This window comes from Columba livia, chromosome 3, assembly GCF_036013475.1.
Source record: "Columba livia isolate bColLiv1 breed racing homer chromosome 3, bColLiv1.pat.W.v2, whole genome shotgun sequence".
Classification (NCBI taxonomy): domain Eukaryota; kingdom Metazoa; phylum Chordata; class Aves; order Columbiformes; family Columbidae; genus Columba; species Columba livia.
This window is the reverse complement of record NC_088604.1, coordinates 58827547-58850362: the sequence shown is the minus strand read 5'-3', so window position 1 is coordinate 58850362 and position 22816 is coordinate 58827547. Positions and strand designations below refer to the sequence as shown.

The 22816-nt window shown below is 41.1% G+C and overlaps 2 protein-coding genes across 5 annotated transcripts in view; both read left to right on the top strand.

Moving 5' to 3' along the window:
• The first annotated feature begins 1924 nt into the window (after nucleotides 1–1924).
• On the top strand, nucleotides 1925–3202 carry TAAR5 (trace amine associated receptor 5). The gene is given in 1 exon segment (XM_013369330.3): nucleotides 1925–3202. A coding segment is annotated over 1 exon segment (747 nt). The 5' UTR covers nucleotides 1925–2455.
• Nucleotides 3203–8568: 5366 nt separating this feature from the next.
• Nucleotides 8569–22816, top strand: part of STX7 (syntaxin 7) — a 32652-nt gene continuing 18404 nt past the window's right edge. Inside the window, exons 1-2 of one of the 4 annotated variants that reach the window (XM_065056997.1) lie at nucleotides 8569–8707; nucleotides 16053–16206. In XM_065056997.1, coding sequence (XP_064913069.1) covers nucleotides 16125–16206 — 82 coding nt within the window. In that variant the 5' untranslated portion in view covers nucleotides 8569–8707; nucleotides 16053–16124. The other 3 variants (XM_065056998.1, XM_065057000.1, XM_065056999.1) reach the window with 3 other exon arrangements.

Below are 22816 nucleotides of genomic sequence, written 5' to 3'. Positions count from 1 at the left end.
AGTAAGTATTTTGACAAGGACATGATTTTACTTGGAATATGAATGACAAAGTACTTGGATAAGAATGATACTTAATTGCATATAAAATACAGGAAGAACGAAAACTAATGAAAATGTCAGAGTACCAAGGACAAAAGCCTTTAAGCTATCTAAAAGCCTCTGACAATCTTAATAAAAATGATCAATTATTAAAATGTGGAAATAGGAAAAGGAGAAACAAATGTCTCTGAATTTTTAAGGCAAGTGTCCAGCTAAGCACAATGTTTCAGAGAACTCTACCAAATTTATACTTTTTTGCACTGGGATTTTTAATATTGTGGAAATGTCAGCTTAAATTGTTGTTGAAGCAAAACTGAAAACCAAAACCAAAACAAAAAATATCTTGCTCTTGTAGCTCTTGTCTAAACAATTGCCTCAGCCTTACTCTAACAGCCTCTCTGCTGGGTGTCAGCAGCCTTTGGCACCCGGTGCCTCAAAGTCATCAAGAGGGAGGGGAGCTAGGCAGCAGGCAACTTCTTAAACAAAGAAACTCAAAGTAGGGAAGACGAGGAATGGCAGTGATACTGGAGAGCCTGTAAGAAACTAATTTCAGAGCAGAGAAGAAGACGAGCTCTGAGAGATGTACCATTGGAGTCCCTTAAGGTGGTGGTATGAGCTTGCTCTCACTGAGCAGGAGACAAGACTGGAGGATCTGAGCAGCAGGATTACTTTCATGGAAAAGTGAGAAGCTTGTTATAAAACCCTGTATCCTGTCTAATATGAAAAATCCAGGATTTTCCTTGGTGATATTTGTCTCTGTAATGTCCTTGTTAAAACTGACCATTCCATTGTGTCAAAGAAATATCACAAAATTATCCAGGAGTGAAGGCTGCTGCACCCACCTCTTCTGCCAGCTTATACTGTGGGATAGAAATGGGTTCCACTATGCAGGAAGGAAGGAAACTCCAGAGGTACCTGATGTACCTCCTTCCAGAGTGAAAGGTGTGGTTTTGGGGAGACTGAGGCTCAGGAGCAGGCAAGGGAGGCCTCCATGGGGAGAGGGTCACTGGTGCCCCAGGATGAGCTGGCATTAGCTGCAACTTCTTGTGGGAATACCCAAAGAAAGAAAATTCACAGCAAACTCTGATACAAATCTTCAGAGATTCAACTGCAGCTGAGCACAAGTACATTTTAACAACTCCTTAGTAAATGGCAATTTTTGCCCAATACACAAGAGTGTCTCTATGCCCTTATGGTGTATTAGACACCTACAGGGACTCCCCATCTGGTTTATATAACATTTCATGCTTTCCACTCAGACAGTAGATATATACTTAGAAAAGGATTTCAGTGCTCTGCAGTACAGGTCCCATTCTAAAAAAGGAGATATTTTACTACAAGTGTTCCTAATTTAAAAGTTTATGGAAATACAATTAAGAGAGATTTGCTATTGTGTTTTGTTGCTACTGGAAAGGATGGGAAAGGTGGGAATAATTTCTTGCTATTATACCAGTCATTTCAAGAACAAAAATACATATAGAAAAATGCCATGTATCTAACTGTAGTTGTCGTAGTGTTAAAAATCACACCATTCAGTAATCTGTTTTACTAAAAAGACTACTGGAATAATCCATTATAATCCATTAATATCAAGTATTTCTTATGGTTAAAATTACAAATTAAATAACTTAAAAATTAAATAGCCATTCCATAAGTAAAACCAGGTAGCAATCTTTAGGGCATATAACAATATTTCTGTTTCCCTTGCTGAATAGTTATGTCATCAGTACAATGGATATCCATATATACCCCCATAGCCAGAACACTGTAAAATTAACAACTTGCCCTGAGGGGTTTTGCTTGGCAATCAGATATTACTTGTTTTAGAATTATCACTTCACAGCTTCTACTTAATAAAAACAATCATAACTAAATTGGAGCTTAATTTCCAGGGAAATTCACAAGAACCAGTGCACCATTATACTAGAGTCAGATTTCAAATCCATTAAGGAGCTTTGGCTTCCAATGCCTGTTACTCAGCACTGGTTTTCCTTCTGTGGCAGATCTTCTCTTTATTCATTGCTTGCCCACACACCTCTGGATTTTCTGCATCTCCTGCACTACTCGTGATACTGGCTGAAAGAAAACTATAATATAAAAATGATGCCACAATAGTTGAATACACTGACCTGGAGCTTCTTTATTTCAGTAGAGATATAAAACAGATAAATCAGGCTTTTTTTTTTTTTTTTTCACCTGAAATACAGAAACTACCTGATGGCTTTAATGAAAGTATTTTATTAAAAGACATCTCTCCTTCTAGCCTTCATTCTCATTACGTTTTTGTCGCATTAGTCATCTGGCACCTCTGCTGGAAGGTGAATCCTTCTCCAGGCTTGTGGCAGAACTGGGGGAGGCAGCAGGACCTGGGAAGACTGAGACAAGCTCAGCCCAGGGCCCCAGTGCTGAGAAGGGAATGCTCATCATCTTGTGCTATGAGGTGAATGGCTCCTGCTATGGAACCCACCACATCTTTGGGATCCACCTGGCCTTTTATCTGGCCTGTGCCTTGGGCACACTGATCACAGTGCTGAGGAATCTGCCTGTCATAGCTGTCATTTTGCAATTCAAAGCTCCACCAACCAACCACCAACACACCTCCACCAGCCTCCAGCACCTCTCTCTCACCCTTGCTCCCCTCCTCCTGGGGCTGACCATGCTGCTCTTCAGCACCAATCAGTCCGTAAAGAGCTGCTGGTATTTCAGAGATGACTTCTGTAGGCTGCACACCTTTCTGGGCACACTCTTTAGGTTGACATATGCATTTCATCTGTATTTAATTTCCATTGATTAGTACTGTGCCATCTATGACCCTTTGCTCTACCCCACCGAGTTCACCATAAGAGTGGCGTGTGTTTACACTGGGGTGAGGTGGGCAGTGCCTATAGTTTACATGTCTCCCTTCCTCTGCACTAAAGTGATTGCAGAAGAACTGGGCCATTTTTTGCAAGACATGCCCTGTGTTGGCAGCTGTCAGCTGCTGTTCAACAAGCTCTGAGAGTGGCTGAACTTCCCAGTATTCTTCTTTCCTTGCCTCACAATTATGGTTTTGTATGTAAAACTATTTACTGTGGCTAACAAGAAAGCCAGGTTGATGAACAACATGAGTAGGAGTCTAGGGTCTCAGTTACATGTGGGAGCATTCAAGAGTGCTAAATGGTAAAACTATTTTCCCTCTTTTTTATCTTATTATGGTTTTTGCATGGCAAGAAGAGTTTCCTCTACTAGTACGAATGAGCTACAACTTTGGGATGTTGTAATCTGTTCTGACATATGTTTATCTCAAACCCTTTTTGGTTTCGTCCATAATCTTAAGATCCCAGTCAGAAAAAATATCAGTATTCAAAATACTTAAAGCTAAAGAATGTGTCTGAAGGAAGGAGAGGAGAAAGAGGGCTTATGTGTTATTTTCAGGGATGTCCTGAATAGCGAGTGACCATACAATGCTGGTGTTTTTAAACTGAGACATTTATGAAGCCTTATGCCTGGAATTGGAGTGTCATTCAATCTCACTTCATTCTCCTAGTGTCTGATATGCCCTCAGTTCCCTATATTAATCTTCACTGTTTCTTAAGACAGAAGCAAAGGCCTCCTACTGTTCCCCTGTCTACTCATGCTGTAGAAGAAGGTAAAAACCTGAACCTTACTGCATACAGCTTTAGATTTTCTATAATAAGGGTATCAAACCCAGGGGCCAGGCTAAACACTGAAAGGCATAATCAGATTCTTAGAACAATTCAGGTGTCAATTTACCACAGAAATATATAGGAAAGCTGTGGTACATCTTGAAAGACCTAGACTGTGGGATGAGTTTCAAGCTTAAGACTCAAATTTAATGTGTATAGATAGGTGTTTATAGTTGTGATAAATGTCTAAGCACTGATTATAGCTACAGCCAGAATGGCTGTTTAAGCTCAGGCTGTAGTCAGTGGATATTTAGGATATGAATCATTTGCCCAGTGCTACCTAAGGTGCCTTATGGAACCTGAGATGTCTACGTGGGCCTAGCATCCAGCATCAATGAAGCACCAGCTGAGAGCTAGCTGGGACACATCTGGGCATATAAAATGGCACTAGATACCCACCTGTGAGGCATCAAGCTTAAGAAAAGCATATAATAGAAGTTTGGACATTTAGCTATGTAGAAATCTGCAATTCTCACACTGAATCATGTCCCAGGGGCATATTAACAACATCTTTCATTGATACCTTTTGCTCTGAACTTGCTGCAGCCAAAGCAATAGAGAAAGGGAACTTCCACTGAGTTTCTAGCTGTTTTTTGAAGTATCTTCTACCAGTACTCAACAGATTACAGAGGATACATACCGTGAATGTATTCAACTATCCACTTCTTTTCCGAGTCACATTGCATAGTCTGTCTTTATAGTTTTCTTCTGTGAGCCTTATTCCCTCAAAGGGTTACCACTGCCTATGCCACAATATAAGGACTATGTCATGGCACTGGGTGATAGTTGCCACCTCCTTTTTGGCTAAACAGCAGGCTGGAATGGATAGAAAAGCAGAACCCAGACTACTGATATGTACAGTTTACATAGCCAATTTCTGTCAGGTTCCCTTTGTGTGGGGTTTTTTTGTTTGTTGTTTTTTGTTTGTTTGTTTGTTTTTCTCTCCATGGTTTAAAAAAGTAATGAAGGTAATTATGAATTATAAAATGATGATGATGTGATGATACGTTGTAAAATGATGAAGATTGATTGCTCAGCAATGACCTCATTTTCAAAATTACAGGCTATTGAATTCTGCCAGAGCTGGCTGCTGACCTCAAATTCCACAATTTTTTTTTTTTTTTAATACATTTCCTTCTGTAAAATTATATTTCTTTAGCTGGACAAAATATTGCTATTTTATGGCCCTTATGAATCTTCATCATCTTAAAACAGTTTGGTTGAAATTAGAAATATGTATTTGCAGGTACTTCTTAATTAAAGATGGGGCTTTGAAACAGTAACATCAGCTCATTGCACCAATGCAAATGAAATCATATTATGGTCTTTGAAAATTAAACAGAAAGGCAAAGAAAGATTTGAAAATAAGTAAACTTCATTTTCTTTGTTTTGGGGGGGTGGGGTGGGGAGAAGACAGGATCATTATTAATGTTGGGAACATAATTTTTCTCTATTTAAAATGTATGCTATCCCATTAATTACTACAGCTTGAGAGCAAGTAACAGTCAATACAATTTTTTTTTTAAACAAATAGGTTTTACAGGTTATTCTGTAATATAATTAATCCATAAGCTTGTTTAGGCTGGAAATCATCATCCATCATAATTTTGTACAGCATCGAGTGTAATAGGAACCTAATCTCATTTCAGGTTCTGGAGTAGATATTTTAATTAAATTAGCAAACAGAGATGATGACAACAATAACAGGAATTCTTCCAGATGGTCAGATGCATCAGTAACAACAGTATGGGAAGCTCTGCCAGCCAATTTGCCATTGGTAACAAATACTGTCGGCGTTGCTCTTCCTATCTAAAGTTAGAGGTGAGCAAGCGAAATGCAACAGCAGAGAATGAAATTTGCCCATTAGATAAATTACACAGCACTTAGGCATCGCTCACGCCTTGGAAAGAGGACACTCATCAGGAATATGAGGCCAGGGCTGGGCTGCTTCCTCTTTATTCAATTGTGCATCATACAGACCTGGGGAGTTGCACGGAAATGAGTGCCACATTCCTGTGTCACCAGTGGCCCCGATGCTTGTGCCACCCACACTACTGGGCCCATGTGCCTGACAGTTCAATGCCAGAGGGGAGCTGGAGGTGAGAGGCGGAAGCAGAGGGCCCGGGAGGTGGGGCAGCTTTGGATACCGGGCCAGGAGGAAGGCTTGCCCTTTTGAAATCTCACTATACTATAATAGTTTTGATTTCATTTCCAATTCTTCCAAGCTCTGGATGTCATACTGAGTACAGATCCTCAAACAACATGTGTTTGAAGTGACATCCCTATTATCTCAGTTTTACATACATCAACAGGAATATAAATGGTGTGTACTCTGATCTTCAGTTAGTGAATACACAAAGCATCCTCCATGGTATGCTGTACCTGTGAATAGCAGGGTCTCAACATTTCCCCCTTTGTTTCCCCAGAGATTTTCTTATTTCATTTAATCAACTGAAATCTGATCATGTTCCAAAAGCAACAGGAAAGGTCCATAAGCAGGTGAATATATGATTCCAAACTCAGTCCCTGGGTGACACTGGTGTGGGAGGTCTCAAAAAAGGCCACTTAAATTAGAGACAGAATTGTGTAGCAGCACTCCATTTCAGCATCTCTGATGAGAACACTTAGAGACAGCTTCTTTACAACTCCTGTCCATGCATCATTGAAAACAATCATATTTGCTAACAGAGGAAAGCACACAGGAACTGAAGGAACCCTGCTGTTTTGTCTAAGAAGGTGAAACTTTCTCCCAGCCAACCTGTTTTCTATAGGAATTAACAGAAAACCTTCAAGGGCATACTATGCTCTTAGCAATATCTGATCAATAAATAGGACTGTATGGCCAGTCTATTAGATGTATCTTCATCAATATTTTATGTTATTGTATTAAAGAGGCTATTTAAATATTTTCATAGTATGGATAACATTTTAGTGGAAAGTTTGGTTTATAATATAGTTTTTCCTCCCAGGCCGTAATGTATTTGCTGCAGCCAGTTACTTTAAAGAATAACATCACAAGCATTTTTAGGTATTGACCAATAAAAGGTGGATGCTGATGATAAATGAACTAACAGCAGGTGAGCACCAGCATTTTGTCCATAAAACATTGTGCATCTCTAGGAAAGTGTTTGCATACCTCTTTTCCACAGCATGAGAATGAACATCAATCAGTGATGACTGTGTATTCACCCCCAAGTGACAAAAAGAAGTACCCAAGCAGTGATCTGCAGACGAAGTATTCTCACTGACAATGGGTCACTTCTTTCAATTGGAAGCACATATCTGAAATCAGACAGCAAAAGATGTATTCTTTTCTGGAGAAATACTGACAGTGAGCTCAGCTGAGGCTTTATAAAGCAAGAGTGACTGCGCTCAATCAACAAAGATTATATGACAAACACTTGGAGATAAAAATCAAGGTGAGGCCTTAATTCAGAAGGGATGTGCATTGTACTCTAATTAGTGCACTGTCTAGTGGGATCATCTTGGATCAGTTTCAGTACAACAACAGCATGAGGGGCAAACACTTGCACATGCAGCAGCACTAAAATCATTGCTAATCAAAATAGCCTATTAAAACTAGAATGAAGATGTATACAGCAATCCTGCAGCAGGTGAAAGGACAGGTATATCAAAACGGGGTTTTCTTAATAACTTATGAAAGTGAGAAAAGGACATTTCTGAGCATCAGTTAACATAAGAACTATATGTAGACACACCAGCCTCAGAGGTTATGTTGTCTCTCCTTTCAGCATACTGTGAGAAACATCAAGAACCACCAATATAAAGGGTATTCTTTCTGTTTCAGGCCCTTAACTTCACTCTAATGATCTAGCATTTTATAGGACTACCCTGTTAGTGTTATTTGGTAAGGATGTTCTGAAGGTTTCCACTGCTCTGGTTATTTCTAAATCCTAGCAATGACCAAGATCTATGACATAGCAGAAATAAACTCGCACTTCCCAACTTCTACAGCTCTTCCCCAGCCAAGGCTGGGCTTTGCAGAGGAGACGGGTTCCCAGCAATCAGGTGTGACATGTTCTGTGGTATTTAATGTACATGGGGGCATCCTGCAGATGAAGCAGCTCAGCTCCAGGACCCTGGGGAGCATCTGGTCCTATAATTTTCCTTTTGAAGATCTGGGGAGGATGCAGAAGCGTCCCAGCCGCCATGCAGGCTCACCTGTCTCTTCTTGTCAGGGAGCTGGGTCAGGAGGAGACCAGATTTCCCCTGGTCTCTGCTCCCGCGGCTCCTGGGTACTGCAGCTGCTGCCCTCGCCCACTCCTCCAGCACCCTGAAACGCATGCCAGCAGCCCTGCAAATGCACCCCTCATTTTCCATTGTTCCTGGCATCACTTGCGCCCCCTCTCTCAGTTGCATATTATAAATCTCTTCGCTTCAAGACACCTTTAAATTTCTGTATCATTTCTCAGTCACTTTCTTCTAAGTGTCCATTCCCATCTAGAGACAAAGTGACCAAAACCGAAGGCAGTGCTTCTAGGCAGGATATTAACATAGTAACATCGTATTTTTCGCTGTAATATTGTTTCCTTACTCATGTTTCCCCCTTAATTCCTGATACAACAGTATCTTTTCCTTAAATTACACTCTCCCACGCATTTTTTCCACCCACGGAGGGCCGAGCGGCCGGCGAGGGGCCGGGGCTGCCCCGTCTCCCTTGGGAGCGGTCGGGGCGCGCCGTTGCGCACCGGCCGCCGCCGCCGCCCGCCAGAGGTCGGGGCACTGCCCGGCACCGCCCCGCACCGCCCCGCACCGCCCCGCCCCGCCCCACACCGCCCCACACCGCCCCACACCGCCCCCCGCCCCCTCGCTCCACCCGCCAGGCGGGACAGCGCCGCGGCACCGCCTCCTCACGCCTTTGCCGTCACGGCGGGACGGGGAGGGGACGGGGCTCGTCTGCCCCTCCCCGCCCTGCCGCTGTCGCCAGCCGCGCCCAGGGGGAGCAGGTTCGCCGGGGCCGGGTAAGGGCAGGGGGAGCTCCGCTGGGGTGTTTGCTGCCCGGGGTCGCCGTCCGCCCGGAGGAAGGGTCGGGCAGGGGGGTCTCCGGCCAGCCGGGACGGGGCTGCCAGGCACGGAGAACCTGTCAGCACCGCTGGGAGGGGCAGCAGCGCCCCGCGGGCCCTCGCTGGGGTCGGGGCCGCCCCCCGGCTCGGAGCTGCCACCCGGCCTGGGGTGAGCGGGGCGGCTGGGTGGCGGGGGGGGTGGGGTGTAACCGGCCCGTGGGGCGGGAAGGGTCGGGTAGGGACGGCGAGGCCGGCGCGGTTTTGGAGCGCGGTCGGTTGTGTCACCACCACCCTCTTTTCCGCGCACCCCTTCCCGTGACATCCCCGTGATATCACGGCTCCGGGCTTGATGCTGACCGTGGTGCTCAAGGGAGAGACTCGGGGCCTACAGCTGGTGTTTTGCAGCAGCTTGTGTCGAATTGTAGGGTAGGATGGTCCCTTTGCTGCATTGAAACGCTCTCCCCGCTGTTCCACATCGGAGGTGAGCAAAGCATGTCAGCAGGAGAAAGGGGGTTTATAAAAATCACCTACGTAAATAGCGAGCCGGGGCCTGGCGCGCCAGGCTCCCGGCCAGACCTTATCGCTGCTTTCTTGGTGAGCCGCTCGCTGCTGCAGCAGCAATGGGCACTTCTTGAAACTGTAGAAGGAAGTGGAAGGTTTCACTCCTCTTTGCATGAAATGCAAGGCACGGCATCTTAATTGAAGCTCAGTGATAAAATCCCGGGACGTTTATTGCCAGGAGTGATGTGCTCATGCGCTGCAACCCTCTCCACTGATGAACAAGGTGTGGAAAGGCAGAGCGCCGTGCCAGCAGGGTGAGCAGAGCCCTCCTGACTGGTTGTTGTCCAGGTCTGTGCTTTGCCGGCAGTGCAGCCCTTCTGCTTGGAGCTTGGGGTTTTGTGCAAGTGCTGTTAATAGAAAATAAGAAAAAGAGTCTTCTTCATGAAGACAACTTATGTAGTCTTAGATCAGAATATTAAGTAACACTCATTTGGTGGCTTACAGTGAAGTTAAACTCTTTTTGGAGGGGAGGAGGAGGCCATGAGCTGCATGTAGTCCTTAGCATCCTGGAAGACCTCAGAGAGACTCAGCATCCAGAGCAGGAAGATTTAGTGTAAAGATAACTTCTCCTTTGGTGTAATTGATCTGAGCATTTGGTTCAAAGTAAACAAGCTCCAGTGGAAGAGAACATGTAACATGCTAGACATCATGTGGTTCTGGTTGATCTTCATTTTCCCATAAGATGTTGTTTGTCTGCCAGCAGCACAAGAAACTTGGCACTTCAAAATGATCATCCCAGGTCCGTTTTTAGCCCTCCTATTTCCTCCCCTCCGCAATAGTTTCAGTACCCAGTGTTCATTTTTCCTATTCCTGCTACATTGCCAGGCCTGTAAATGCTTTGTGTGCTCCTAGGAAACAAAATTCCCTTTCTTAAGGCATTTTCCTGTGAACTACCATGTTGTGTTCAGCTTGTGAAAGCTATGTGCTTCCTTCATCTATTTCATTAGAAATATCGGTGTGGATGAACTGGGCAGCGATAAGCATATTGTTTTTTTAGCCATATATGCTGAGAGTTGGTGATGCGTTAGGCCTAATAGTATTTCATGCTTCCATAATTGAATTTTCCTTACTGTGCAGTTCTAAATGGCACCGCTTTAAATTACATCTTTGTTGAACAGAACTGTTTCTAGGGAAAATGACTAAAAAATGACTAAAACACTGACGAGTGGCACAAGGTATTTTTTTTTTCTTTCTAAAAAAAAAAAATACTGCTTGCCGGTACACCCTGTGAACTTGGTTATGGTGTGTTTCCACATGACTAATGTGGCAAAGCTGAGGGAATTGGGCAGAGTAGAATAGGAAATTACCTTTTGACAACTTTCATGTTAGTGTTGCTGCATTGGAGCAAAGAAAGTTTTAAATAAGCTTTGCTTTTCCCTACCCTATATGGAATTAAGTTTGAATTCTACTTGAAACCAGATGATAAAAGAAAATCTGGAAACTCTTTTTCTTTCAAGAAGGTAGGAAGGAATTAATTTTACTGCTATTTTGTTTGCATGTTTTTTATGCTTCATAGTTGGTTTTGTACAATGGGAGCGCCCAGCCTGTCTTTGCAGATGAGGATTCCAGCACATTAGGAGCTGCAAATGCACGAAGTGAAAAATATGATCTCTGTCTCTAAATATTTTAGCCTAAGGAGCAAAAATAGATAAAACTGGAAAAAACTTAACCTTCCTCACCCCCCCTAGAGGAAACAGTGACAGCTTTAATGCTCACCTGTATATTACTAAGTCAGTTGTTATGAGTCTGATATGAGAATCCCTCAGGTGCTATAGCAGGTTGTACTTATTTTACAGTGTGCAGTCTGCCCTTTATTCCAAGAGCTTTTATTTTTTTTTTTATTTTATTTTTTTATAAGATTAATTTTGCCCACTGCCAGTCTACTGCTGAAGTCAGCAGCAGATGCTGTCTGAAGATGGTAACGTGTTTTCAGTTGCCTTAGGCAGTTGCCAGAGTCACTCTGTAGATGCACCTTATCTTAGTATTTGGGTGGTAAAACCTACTGAGGTGAAATATATTCAGCAATGTCATATTGCTGAAATCTTAGTAATCATGGCTGTGTACCATGATACAAATTTTCTGCAGCTAAGATTGTGACTGGCTATATTTTTTTTTCTTGCCAAACTCTTTCAGCAGTTCATAATTTTTGCCTATGTTTTCACCCTTCTTGAAGGATTTTGCACCTTTTTTTTTGGCAGTAGTTTACAAAGGAAGTCACATTTAGGAGTTGTTTGGGAGAAGCTTTGTTTCTCTGATCTTAATTTAGAAAAAAAAAATGACATACATGAAAGCTCCATGACTTGTCTCTGGATATTTAAAGGCATAAAAATCCTAATTCAAATCAGATTTAAATTTTCAAGCATTTCTATGGAATGCAGCATGTACATTTTGCTTTCTGAAAGTTAAGGATCCATGTAAACATTTCTAGGTCCTGATGCTCAAACAGTAAAATTATCAGTTAAGGGTTCTCACCCTAATGTATATGGGCTAGATTTATAGTAGAAGGAAAACTCTTACAACATCTAAATGAGAAAGTACAAAATAGATTAGGTGCTTATTAACTGTAGCTGACTGGAACCTGCAAGATACTTAGGTGACCGCTGCTGGGGTCTAACATGTGCTGTGCTTGTTATGTCTCATTGTTTTGTACTCATGGAGCTTTCAAGAATGGCACTGAGGAGCTGCTCAGTTGTGGAGTTCCCACTTCTTATTTCTGCATTCAGCAGTGATCAGACTGGTAAAAGCCAAGGGAAAACTAGTTTTTTTCCATGCCTGACAAACACCTTTCTAGAAAACAAGCTGATACTAAAGTTCATGTTTTGCTTGGGTATGAAGGGACAGCGTGATGCAGGAGACAGTTAATGCAAAAACTAGGAAAAATATGTAGCAATTGTTTGAATTCTTTAAACTTCACGTGTGTACAGAGAGATCTTGCTTCAGCAAGCACTGATGGAGTGTTCTGATTCTTTATTTCGTTTGTGCCAGTAGGCTTGCTTTTCTGGACTTTTTTCAGTAGCTTGACAAGCTGAGTTGCCACTAAGTGTACGGCCATTCAGAGACAGAGACGCTGAGGGGAAGATAAAGGTACAATCAAAAAGCCCACACCCGACTGAACCTTTTAGAGGAACTGGAGACAACCACAGATGCAGCTCTGTTCCAGTTTGAATGCAAAGTGTACTTCTCTCAACTGCAGCTGATTATTAACTTTCCCATTTTGAAACTTCTGCGGGCAGTAATACCAAAATACATAATGACAGAGTCTTTAAATGCTGTGGCAGTGAAAAGGGGGAATTTTCTATGGAAATTCAGTCTTGATGGGTGCTCCTATCACCTTGATAAGAACAGAAATGCTTGGTGCACATATCTGTTTCTTTTTCTTGGTGGTTGAAACCCTGACCTTGTCAAAGCCATTAGCGAAACTCCTGTTGGCTTCCCAAGGGCTCAGCTATCCGTGTTTCCAGAGGAGTTTGAGTAACTCAGTGCTAACAAATGAAAGGTGTGTGAATGGAAGTGGGGTGTTGGTTTGGTTCAGACATTCGTGTTGCTGTGAGAACTAGAATGAGGAAGAAGTTTATGCTTCCCCTTGAAAAGTAGTAGTAAACAAAAACAAAATTTTCCTTCTCTTTGGGCTGTTCAGTTTGTTTTTTCTTGACTTGCGGAGTTTGTGGTGAAGATTAGGAAGGGATGAGAGCTGATGGCAAACTCCTTACCTCTCTGTGTTAGCCAGACCAGTAACTTACCCTGTCACCAACCTGTTTTATCAACATGCTCAGGAACAGCATTGCTGGTGGAAGAATTTGTATAGACTAAAACTGCTGTGAATTTACACTGCTATTCTACAAATTTGTGGTAAATCTCAATTTATTTATATATGTCAATACAAAGAATTGTATCAACAAATAGAGATGTACATGTGCAGATGAAAAGCTAAACTCTATCCTGTGAGTTTTGCAATCCATGATCTGAACATCCTTTCATAATGTGTTGTGTTTGGCTGCCCAACTCTGTAGCTAGAAAGTTGAAAACTCAAGGTCTTATGCATTGTACAATATGTACATTTCTCAGTATAGAGCAGTGTAACTTGTTCAAAGGTATGGTTAGCTGTAGAAATTTTCAAGACAAAAAAAGGAAATCAATCTCTGCTTTTGTCAAAACTCGGATGAAATATTCTGTGTCTGTCTCTTGATTGTAATGCTGTTGCTGAGAACAGAGTTACGGGCAGCTGTCTGGTGAATACAAATATGAACAGAGAACAATCATGAAGGACAATTTCTCTTAGTTCTGTAGCCTTCTTATACAAGGTAATTTGGTCTCTTGCTGTCTCTTCTCCCAAGTAGCTGCATTTTAATGTTTAACTTTCAATGGTAAATATAATATGTAACTAAAAAGTATTTTTAGCTAGTGCTAGTGTTGTAGTTAGCATGCTAGTAAGGTGTCTAGAAATAGTCTTAACCTTTAAAAGTTACAAACAATATTAACAGTACTGAGAAATCTTATTTTTCAAAGTAACTTCTTTTAGGTGGTTTCTTTGGATTTTATGCCTATGTTTATATTTTCCACTGTATTGATAGAACTTCCTTACTTAGCCCATACACCAAGGTGTAGAGACGTTTATTCACTATGGAGTCGTCATGAGTTTGGTCTTACAATACAAATTCAATGCAATATTGCCTAGGGTTTCCAAAAAGATGAAGGGTTGTTATGCCAGCCTTGGACCAGATAAGTGGGACTTAGGCTGTCTGGCTGACTGACTTCAAACTTCAGTCTGTCACCCAAAATAACTTGAATCTGCATGTGGTACAGACGACAGGAAACAACACTGCAGAGAGCCAGCACGGCTCATGGTGATGGTGCTGCAGGTAGGTAGAAGAGTGCAAATAGACTCCCTGCCACCTCATCTGCAGTCAGGTAGTTCATTACTAGGGGACACTTCAGAACCTGAAGACTCCAAGCAGGGTTTGAGATGCTGGTGCCTCAGCCATTTCAAAATCTTCCTTGTAGCAGCAGCTTGCTCATCTGGCACAGGTAAGGTAACCCCACTGAAGGTCTACTTGGATGTGTCTGACCAGTGCAATGGCTTGGCAGCTCCACTAGAGATCATTTCATATCACAGAGATAAGAAAACAATCACGTTTTAAAACAACCAGGGTGTAACTGCACTGTATTAATACAGGCATTTCTGAAGGTGAAAGAAAAGAACATTTGGCAACAAGGACTGTTAATTTTTTTTTTTTTTTTATGTTCATAAGGGCTTGAATTTGCAAACTGTAGCACAGCTGGTGTCACACTTGACAAATCAGTTGGCCTTTTTCATTTCCTCCTTTCCTCTTTAAACATTTAAATGTGCTTTCTTTCTCTCCCTGAAATTGAGTTTTAACAGTGTCTGTTAACCAGAAGCTGACAGGCCAAGAGAACAGGACATTGCTTGAAAGGCACGTGGCTGGGGTTGAACAGTGGAAGTGCAGGGAACTGGTGAGGTGAAAGTGTTGAACCCATGAAGGTGATGTACAGGAGAGCAGGAAGGATACAGTTAAGACTAAGCACAGCTTTGGTGAAACTGTGGGATTGCGTTGAATGCATGGGTGCTTGATTAGTCTGCATTCTCACTGCAGAACAGATAAATTGCCAGTTCGATTTGCACATGTGTCCTAAGCTGTGTCCTGTTAATTTACCTGTAGAGCAGGAGTGTTCAAACTCATTTTCACCAGGGGCCACATCAGACTCATGGTTGCCTTCAAAGGGCCGAATGTAATTTTAGGACTGTATAAACATGACTACTCCTACATTTATGAAGTCCTAAAATTACATATGGCCCCTGGTGAAAATGAGTTTGACATCCCTGATTCAGAGTATCCTTGAGTTAGTGCTGAAATTTGGTCTTTATGGATGGAAAGCAGGCTATGACATCTCTAGTAGTTACATGCTGCATGATCATGTATGTGTGCTTTTAGGGCAAGCTTATCTGTGAGTATTTGCGTTGTCAGATTTTGACCTTTTTAGATAACATATGACAGTTCTGGGTGAAAAAAACACCCCTAAAAATGCACTTGTTTACCCAAGTTGTTGAAAAATTAGTTCAGATTGAAAAACTCAGCAACTGAAACAGGATAAAGTGGCAATTCATAGAACTGGATTACTACTAAAACTGAAGTTGATACAAATGATTGGTGTTCAGAGAGAATTAGGCGCTTTCTTCATTCCGATATCTTGTGCAATATCTGCTGGGATTTTTTCCAGGGGTTTATGTATGCTAGGTTGTGTCTGTGGGATGGGTGATACGTGGTATGGAAATAACCATAATTGGTTTGGGACATAAATCATCAGATGATTTGACATTGACAGATTAAACATATCGTATTTTTCTGGAATGGCAACAAATGAAAATGCATACTTTTTCTTTGCTTACAGTGGGGAAAATGTGTAAGAATTTTGACAAAGGATGTAGTTTGTGATGTAGCTGCTGTTAAACAATTGCAGCTATTAAGCCATGTGTATTACCAAGAATCTTAATAGTAAGAGTTATTGTAGGAAATTTAAAAAGGATTTCATAATCTATTCAACACTTCTTTAAGAAAGCATTCCATTAAATGCCGTCTTTGAGGTACTGTTTTTTTTTTGAGAGGGTAAACATTAGCTTATGGAGTTTTCTTTAATCTTTTCCTGTGTTTTCTTCTATAAGACGATGAAGATCATTGTAAATCAATGACCAAGACATAACTCTGTTTTCTGGGGGTGGGTTTAGTTGTCTTTACTAGGTGGAGACTGTCTGACTTGTTCCTGTCGTGGATGATCTTGACAACAAATCTGCTCAGCCATGTCGTACGGTGCAGGTTTTGGAGATCCTAATCAACTAGCCCAACGCATAACTTCTAACATCCAGAAGATTACACAATGCTGTAAGTTGCATTTATGCATGTTTTATATAAAACTTTAATAATTGTAGGGCCCCCTGTTTGAGGTGGGGTTTTCAGAGTCGTTCATGGGAATTCACTCTTTGACTTCACCTGCTCATTTGACAGGTTTGTGGCACCTCACACAGCAGGTCCAGTCCTTTGTATGTATGGCGGTGATCTATCCTGGGAAAGTATAGTTTCACTCTGTACTCACCAAATGAATAAATTATTAGTAAGGTGTCTGCTGGTAATAAGCCATTTTTGTCCTGGCTCTTTATGTGGCACCTTAAGATGATAGGCCGAGATGTTTGCTAAGCAAGGATTGCATTAAATATTTGCTGGAGCTAGAATTATTTAGCAGGGATGAAGTTTTGGCCTTGCAACTTGCCCTTGGAAGTACATATTTGATATGTAAATAAGATTGTGCAAGTTTCAATATACCTATGCTTAGATTCATGCCAATTGACTGGGATGTTCAAGTTAAAGGTAAGTTAGGCTGCTAGAGTTTTCAGTCCTTTTCCCTTTTTCCCCATTTTCCATTATGTTTTTAATATGTGTGTGTATATAGAGCAAATACAACTTGATCGCACAAATTACACAAAGTATAGTGTTCATCAGAAGGGAGATAGCTGTGGACAGCATATGGCTGGATTTTGGCATGCATGTTTTTAGTGTTGTGTAGCACATACTGTGCATGTAGAAATTGGTATTTTATTAGTATTAAAACTTCAAATTAATTCTGATCAGTTAAGTATTTGAGTTTTTATTAAAACTCTTATCTCTGTTTTGCCAGACAAGTTTTAGACATTTGTATTTGTAGCACAGATGAATGACACTGATTGGGCTTTTGCCTAGTTTTTCAGCTACATTTTGCATTTTCTTCCCCAAATAATTTATTTATATCTCAACAGACAGGAAGAAAAAAATCTTAATTTTACATTATTGGGAAGTTTCTGTACAGCAGGGTAGTATTTCCTCAACCTAAAATTAACAAACTGGCTCTGTAAAAGCCCTTTTGCTCAGTGAATTTAGTCAGTCTTTTGACTTCCAACTCTGCCTTCCAGAGACACCTGTCAACCTGTGACAGACACTGAGACTCCAACATGCACAAAAGAAGTCTTGGTTACCAGGTGAAAATGTAAAGTGAAATCAACGGTTGCAAGTGGAGCACTTTGGTTACTGAACATAATTAACCATCTTGTGCTAGACTCAGCAAGTCCTTAGTCTCAGCCTGCCTCTTCCATCTACTCTCTTGCTTCTGCTCTATGTCCCTTCCTCTCGTGACAAATGAGGCGTACTAAAAGCAAACTGCCCAGGCTTAGATAGGAGACATGGCACATCTGCTCTCCTTCCCATTTTGAAATTTACAGGGCTGAAGTCTGAGCAACAAGTGGGTGCTTCTGCCATTCCAAAACCCAAGTCTCAATCTTTCTTAGCCCTACTACTGCATGGCTTCAGAAACAGGAGCTTTGCCCTCAAAAGCTCCAGCCAGGCACTTCTCTAGGACTGGTAGGTGCACAGCTGGATTCTATCCCTCGCTTTTCTGTAGGTCTGACTGAACTGTGACCACTCAGTTACTATTGTAGTCCATTCTCCTCTGGCAGATGTTATGAGGATCTGGATCCTATGGGCATGCTGAACATGTTTCCTGCACTGAGCTCTCTAAGGGCTTATGTACACTTCTCCAACTGTTTTGTTACCAGGTGTAGTACCTGTCCAGCTGTCTAGCTTTCTGTGTGAAGGTGTGAGCTGCAGGAACTTCCACACCAAATGGGCAGAAACCTGCAAACCTAAGGATCTAGAGCTAGTCAGCTGCTGAGCAGGTCTCTCTGAGACTGCAACTTGTGATCTTGGTTAGGGAGGAAGGGGGAGAGAAACAGGAGTCTTGACCCCAAATCCATGTTTTTCCTTCTAAACAGTTGGCTTGATTTTGCACTTCTGTCCAGAAATGCTTTGCATTTGTGAGATGTGTCAACACATTGGAAATCTTTTTGATTAACTTGGAGTTGTATAGATACTCTGGTTTTCTGAGTGAGATTAATAGAGTAAGACAGTTTTGTTTCCAATTATGAAAGTCTATCTTCTCTGGAATCTGGTCCAGAGTAACTGTGATTCTCTTTCCACGCCTTTCTTATACCTACTTATAAAATCTAGATGACACACTTTCTATTGGACTTTTGAAATGCGAATTTAAAGATGGTTGAGATTTGTCCTTGACTTGCTGAATATGAAGAACAGGTTTATAGAGAACATAGTATAAGGAACCATGCAGGTTGTAGAGCTCAAACCTTTCTGGGTTTTGCAGATGGAGAACCTACTATCAAGGTGTTCTTATCAGTGTTTACTAAAGGAGCAGTAGTTCCAGAACTGGGTTTCATAGGTTGCACTCTCACTTCTGTGGCAGCTTAATGGCAGCTGCTATTGACTTGAGAGAAATTCTTTCAATATTACCTTGAAGTATTTCCTGTTGGTCACTCATTTACAGCAACTGGATAGACAAGGAATGAGTGTGATGCACAGAAACAAGATGAGCTAGCAAAAAATATTTATTTGTGACAAAACAAGTCCTGCCTGCTTACAAATCTGTATTCCTACTGGGCATGTTGATTCACAATACTAGGGATATGTCTAGCATGATGAGAGCACTGAGTCCATGTTGTATTTTTTTCCTTTATTTTTCCTCCTCCTCTTCTAGAAAAACAGATAGCAAATTGTACAAGAGGAAATCTGATCTTTCAAGAAATGGAAAGGTGAAAGTAGAATCAGTAAAAGAAACAAGCAGCCGGATTTAAAAGCTTTAAAATATGTTAATTTCAGACTTCTTACAACTGTGAAGATGAGGGGGAGCAGTCCTTTGAAATCTGACAGTTTTCTGCATTTTAAATAACTGATTATCTGTGTGTAGCAAAAAGAGGAAAAGCATTTTGTTTAAAGATGTTCCCAAGAGAGAGCAAAATGGGAATTGAATTCATCTACAGGGACAACTCCAGTTACAGGAGTAGGAAGGGTATGGTTAGAGGAGTGGTGGCCTCTTCTACTCAACTGGAAAGATTTGACTTGTGTCTCTGACAGGAACTGTGCAAGAAGAAGTAACCAGCTGTGTTTTTTCTTCCCTCCACGTACTTCTTCTCAAGTCTCTCTCCCATGTGTGGGTCATTGAGGAAGCAGATTTGTATGCCTTTGTTTTCCTTTGCTCCTAATGTTTCCTTTGTAGCTACCAAATATATCATGCAGTGCAATCCGAGAAGAGAAGCAGGGATGATACAAGTAAGATAAAAACTATCGTGTCACCACTGGCATCTTAAACCAGGCTTCAGGAGCTGCCTTGTGCTTGGGAACACACAACAAAGCCTGGCATTGGTAAAATAAAATATCTTTGAGTTTTAGAGAATTTCAGGTTTGCAGACTGTAATCAAACAGTTACAGAACCTACACTAACTGAAGTGGGGCATTCATATTCCCTCCCTACTTCTCCTTTCCCAGCTTCCTCAGGTTAGAAAGGTCATGGCAGAATTTTGTGCAGTGGTAGTTGCAAAGTCAGTAAGAATGGCATAATCTACCCTTGCTCAGTACTGGCAAGGTCAGTGATATTTTGACTTGTTCATGCACACTGAAAATCAGTGCAGCTGGAGAAACACATGCTCTGCATGCTGCAAGATAATAAAATTAAAATAAAATTCAGTAGCTGCAATACACATATGGCTAGAGGGAGTCTGCCTGACTTTGAGAGATTCTTTCTCATAAGGGCTCTTGCTTTCTTTTCTGTTCATTTGGGTAGCACAAGCATCAATTCATAGAGAGCACATTCCCAGAAGGTCAGCTTCAGCCAGCAGAGTTCCCTCTGTCGTGTGATACCTCTCTTGTGACAGCAAGTTTATCCAGTTTCTGTTGCATCCCAAGTTTTCTGTAAACCAGTATTTTCCTTGAATATTGTTCAAGTGGGAGTTGAATTACATCAATCATATGACTTTCCCTTTCACTTTATGTAGCTGCAGAAAATCATCAACACAGATTAAACCCTGAAGAATATTAGAGTTCTAATATATGCCTTTTTGTTGTGGTTGAAGCCTGCTAAGTAGCTAAAATGTTCAGCTAAAAGTGGCTCAAACATCCATGAAAATGTATGTCTGCCAATATGTTTGTAGAACCAACAGATTTGCATCATTATTCTTTGGCTGAAGAAGGATGCAGATGAACGAGTTAAAAGTAAATGAAATCACTGAGCTGTTGAAATCAGAGCCTGTAAGAGAACAAGATTATATTCTGTCTATATTTAAAGCGTGGTTTTATACAGGTGTGATTTTAAAGCAAATAAGCTTACAGTAGAGTTTGTTGAGTCTTTCAGTGATGATATTGTCAGAAATTTCCAGTTAAGCTACAATTGAGCAGAATTTAAGTTTGTGGGAACATCCTAGTTGGAACAATTTATTATTGTTGTTGTTGTTGTCAGGAAGGTTTCTTGGATATAGGATGAAGTTTCAGTGAAATCTGGGAAAGGCTGGTGTTTTAGGGGTTTTAAGCACCACTATCATCTTCCACATTCTATTTAGTGGACTTTTCCAAGGCTGAGGAATTGAATGTGAATATATCCAATTTATAACCTGAATATGAAGGATAATAGGAGGAGGAATTCAAATATTTGGGTTTTTTCTAAATGCCTGTCTTTCTGTAAGGAGGAGAAGTCATAAAGCCCATGGTTCTTTTAGAAATAAACTATTTTTGAAAACTTCAAGCCTGAATTATTTGCATGCTGTAACTAAAGACTTTTTTCCCGTGTAAAATAACATACATATTTAAGGTACCATGCATTGCAGATTTTTTTCTGAATTTGAAGAGTTCTGTGAATGTTTTTTTGTGTTTTGTCTTGTTGTTAAAAATGTTTTAGTTCCATGGAAAATGACATATGAAACAGTGTCTTATGTAGATGACATTGCACGAGAGGGGCAGGGATTTATTTATGTTAGCAGCAGAACAGAGTGAAAAATGGGTCTCCCATGTACACCCCAGCCAGCTATTTGTGCTAGTATGTGCAGAAAAGGCAGAATTTGTCCTTGTCCTACACTGTTTTGCATTACCTTAGTTAACTAGTCTGGGTAATGTGGGGTGGAAAGAGCTCTGTAAATGAAGGCATCTTAGTTTAAGAGCGGTTTAAACAATAATTGTAAAAGTACTGTGCAATTTGCAAATAGCAAAGTGACCAGTGAAGACATCCACAATTTTGTCTGCAACTGTTGCTGATGGAGCAAGTATGAATGGACTCAGGTAGACAAGAGAACTTTTGCAAAACAGCATACCTTTGTAGCAGAGAGGGGCACGGATGTGGCCTGGGGCCTCATGTTCCTTCCTATCTCTAGATAGTTACATTTCAGAGCTTCTGTAAGGTACTTTATTACCTATTCCAGGTCAATTCTGTTGGATTTTCCTCCTTGCCGGCAGGAGGGGATTGCATGGCTGTTTGATTAGCCAGAGAGCCCCCTCTGAAATCTCCTGTAGAACTGCTGTGTTGGAGGCTGCCACTCCAGTTAGGGCTCAGAATAAACCTGGGTCAGTGATTGACGGCAAGTGACCCACAGAGTAACAGCTACTTGCACTTAATGATGTGTATTTAGTGTGTTCTACACCTGCATCAGAAGGAGCAGGCGCTACTTCAGTCCCACTTCCAGTGTCCTTGGAAGACCACTGTAAATCGTAGTACAATAGCATGAAATAATTACAGCTGCACTGAAAAAAATGAAGGTGGGTCCTGGACTCCAAATATTATTACTAGTGTTCCTGATCATCTGGGGGCATGATTCAATTTAGAAATGCTGGAAGCTATAATAAAATTCAACAGGAAAACTTACAAGACGTGGTGTTTTCACACTTGTATGTATTTACTGACTCTTTAGTCCTTAGAGGTGTGAGAACAATTTTCATCCTAATTTTATTTTCTTCTTCCCATACATACTTCAGTTACTGTTTGTGTCAATGTATCGTCCTGTTTTAGATTAATCAGTATTATACATTGATTTAAGACAGAATAAAGCAAATCACTTAAAGCCAAATCACTGACATGTTTAGATACTTAATTCCAATTAGGTGAGCTGTTACATGTGGGGTTGCTTTTTACTAAGTTGGAGTCTTTTGACTGGTGTCCTGGATTTGATTCCACTACTGAACTGTCACACTTGGTTGAAGTAAGAATAGTAAGGTGTACAGCTCAGCAGCGCTGTGATTTATTTAAAATCTCCAGTGAGTATGAACTATACTAGTAGCTTTAAAGAGGTACTTAAACTCACACAGTAAATTCCAATGTGCTGGATTTATTGCAACTACATTAGGTTGCTGTATGTCACAGCTTTTACGAAAGATTGATCCGGGAATGTTTTCTGCAGTGTCTGTCCATCTTTAGTCAAGTATTTTCAATCGAAGTGCAGAAGGAAAACACATTGAATTGAATTTGAATAAATTGAGGAAGCCTGTCATCTCCAGGCAAAAGCAGTTTGAATTCGTATAAATTTTACAAATAATTATTCTGTTCCAGTAACCTGCTCTGAAGTGACTCTGACATTTATTAGATTCCACACAACTTAATCTGTAACTGGATATGCTGTTTGGTGACTCACTTGCTCGG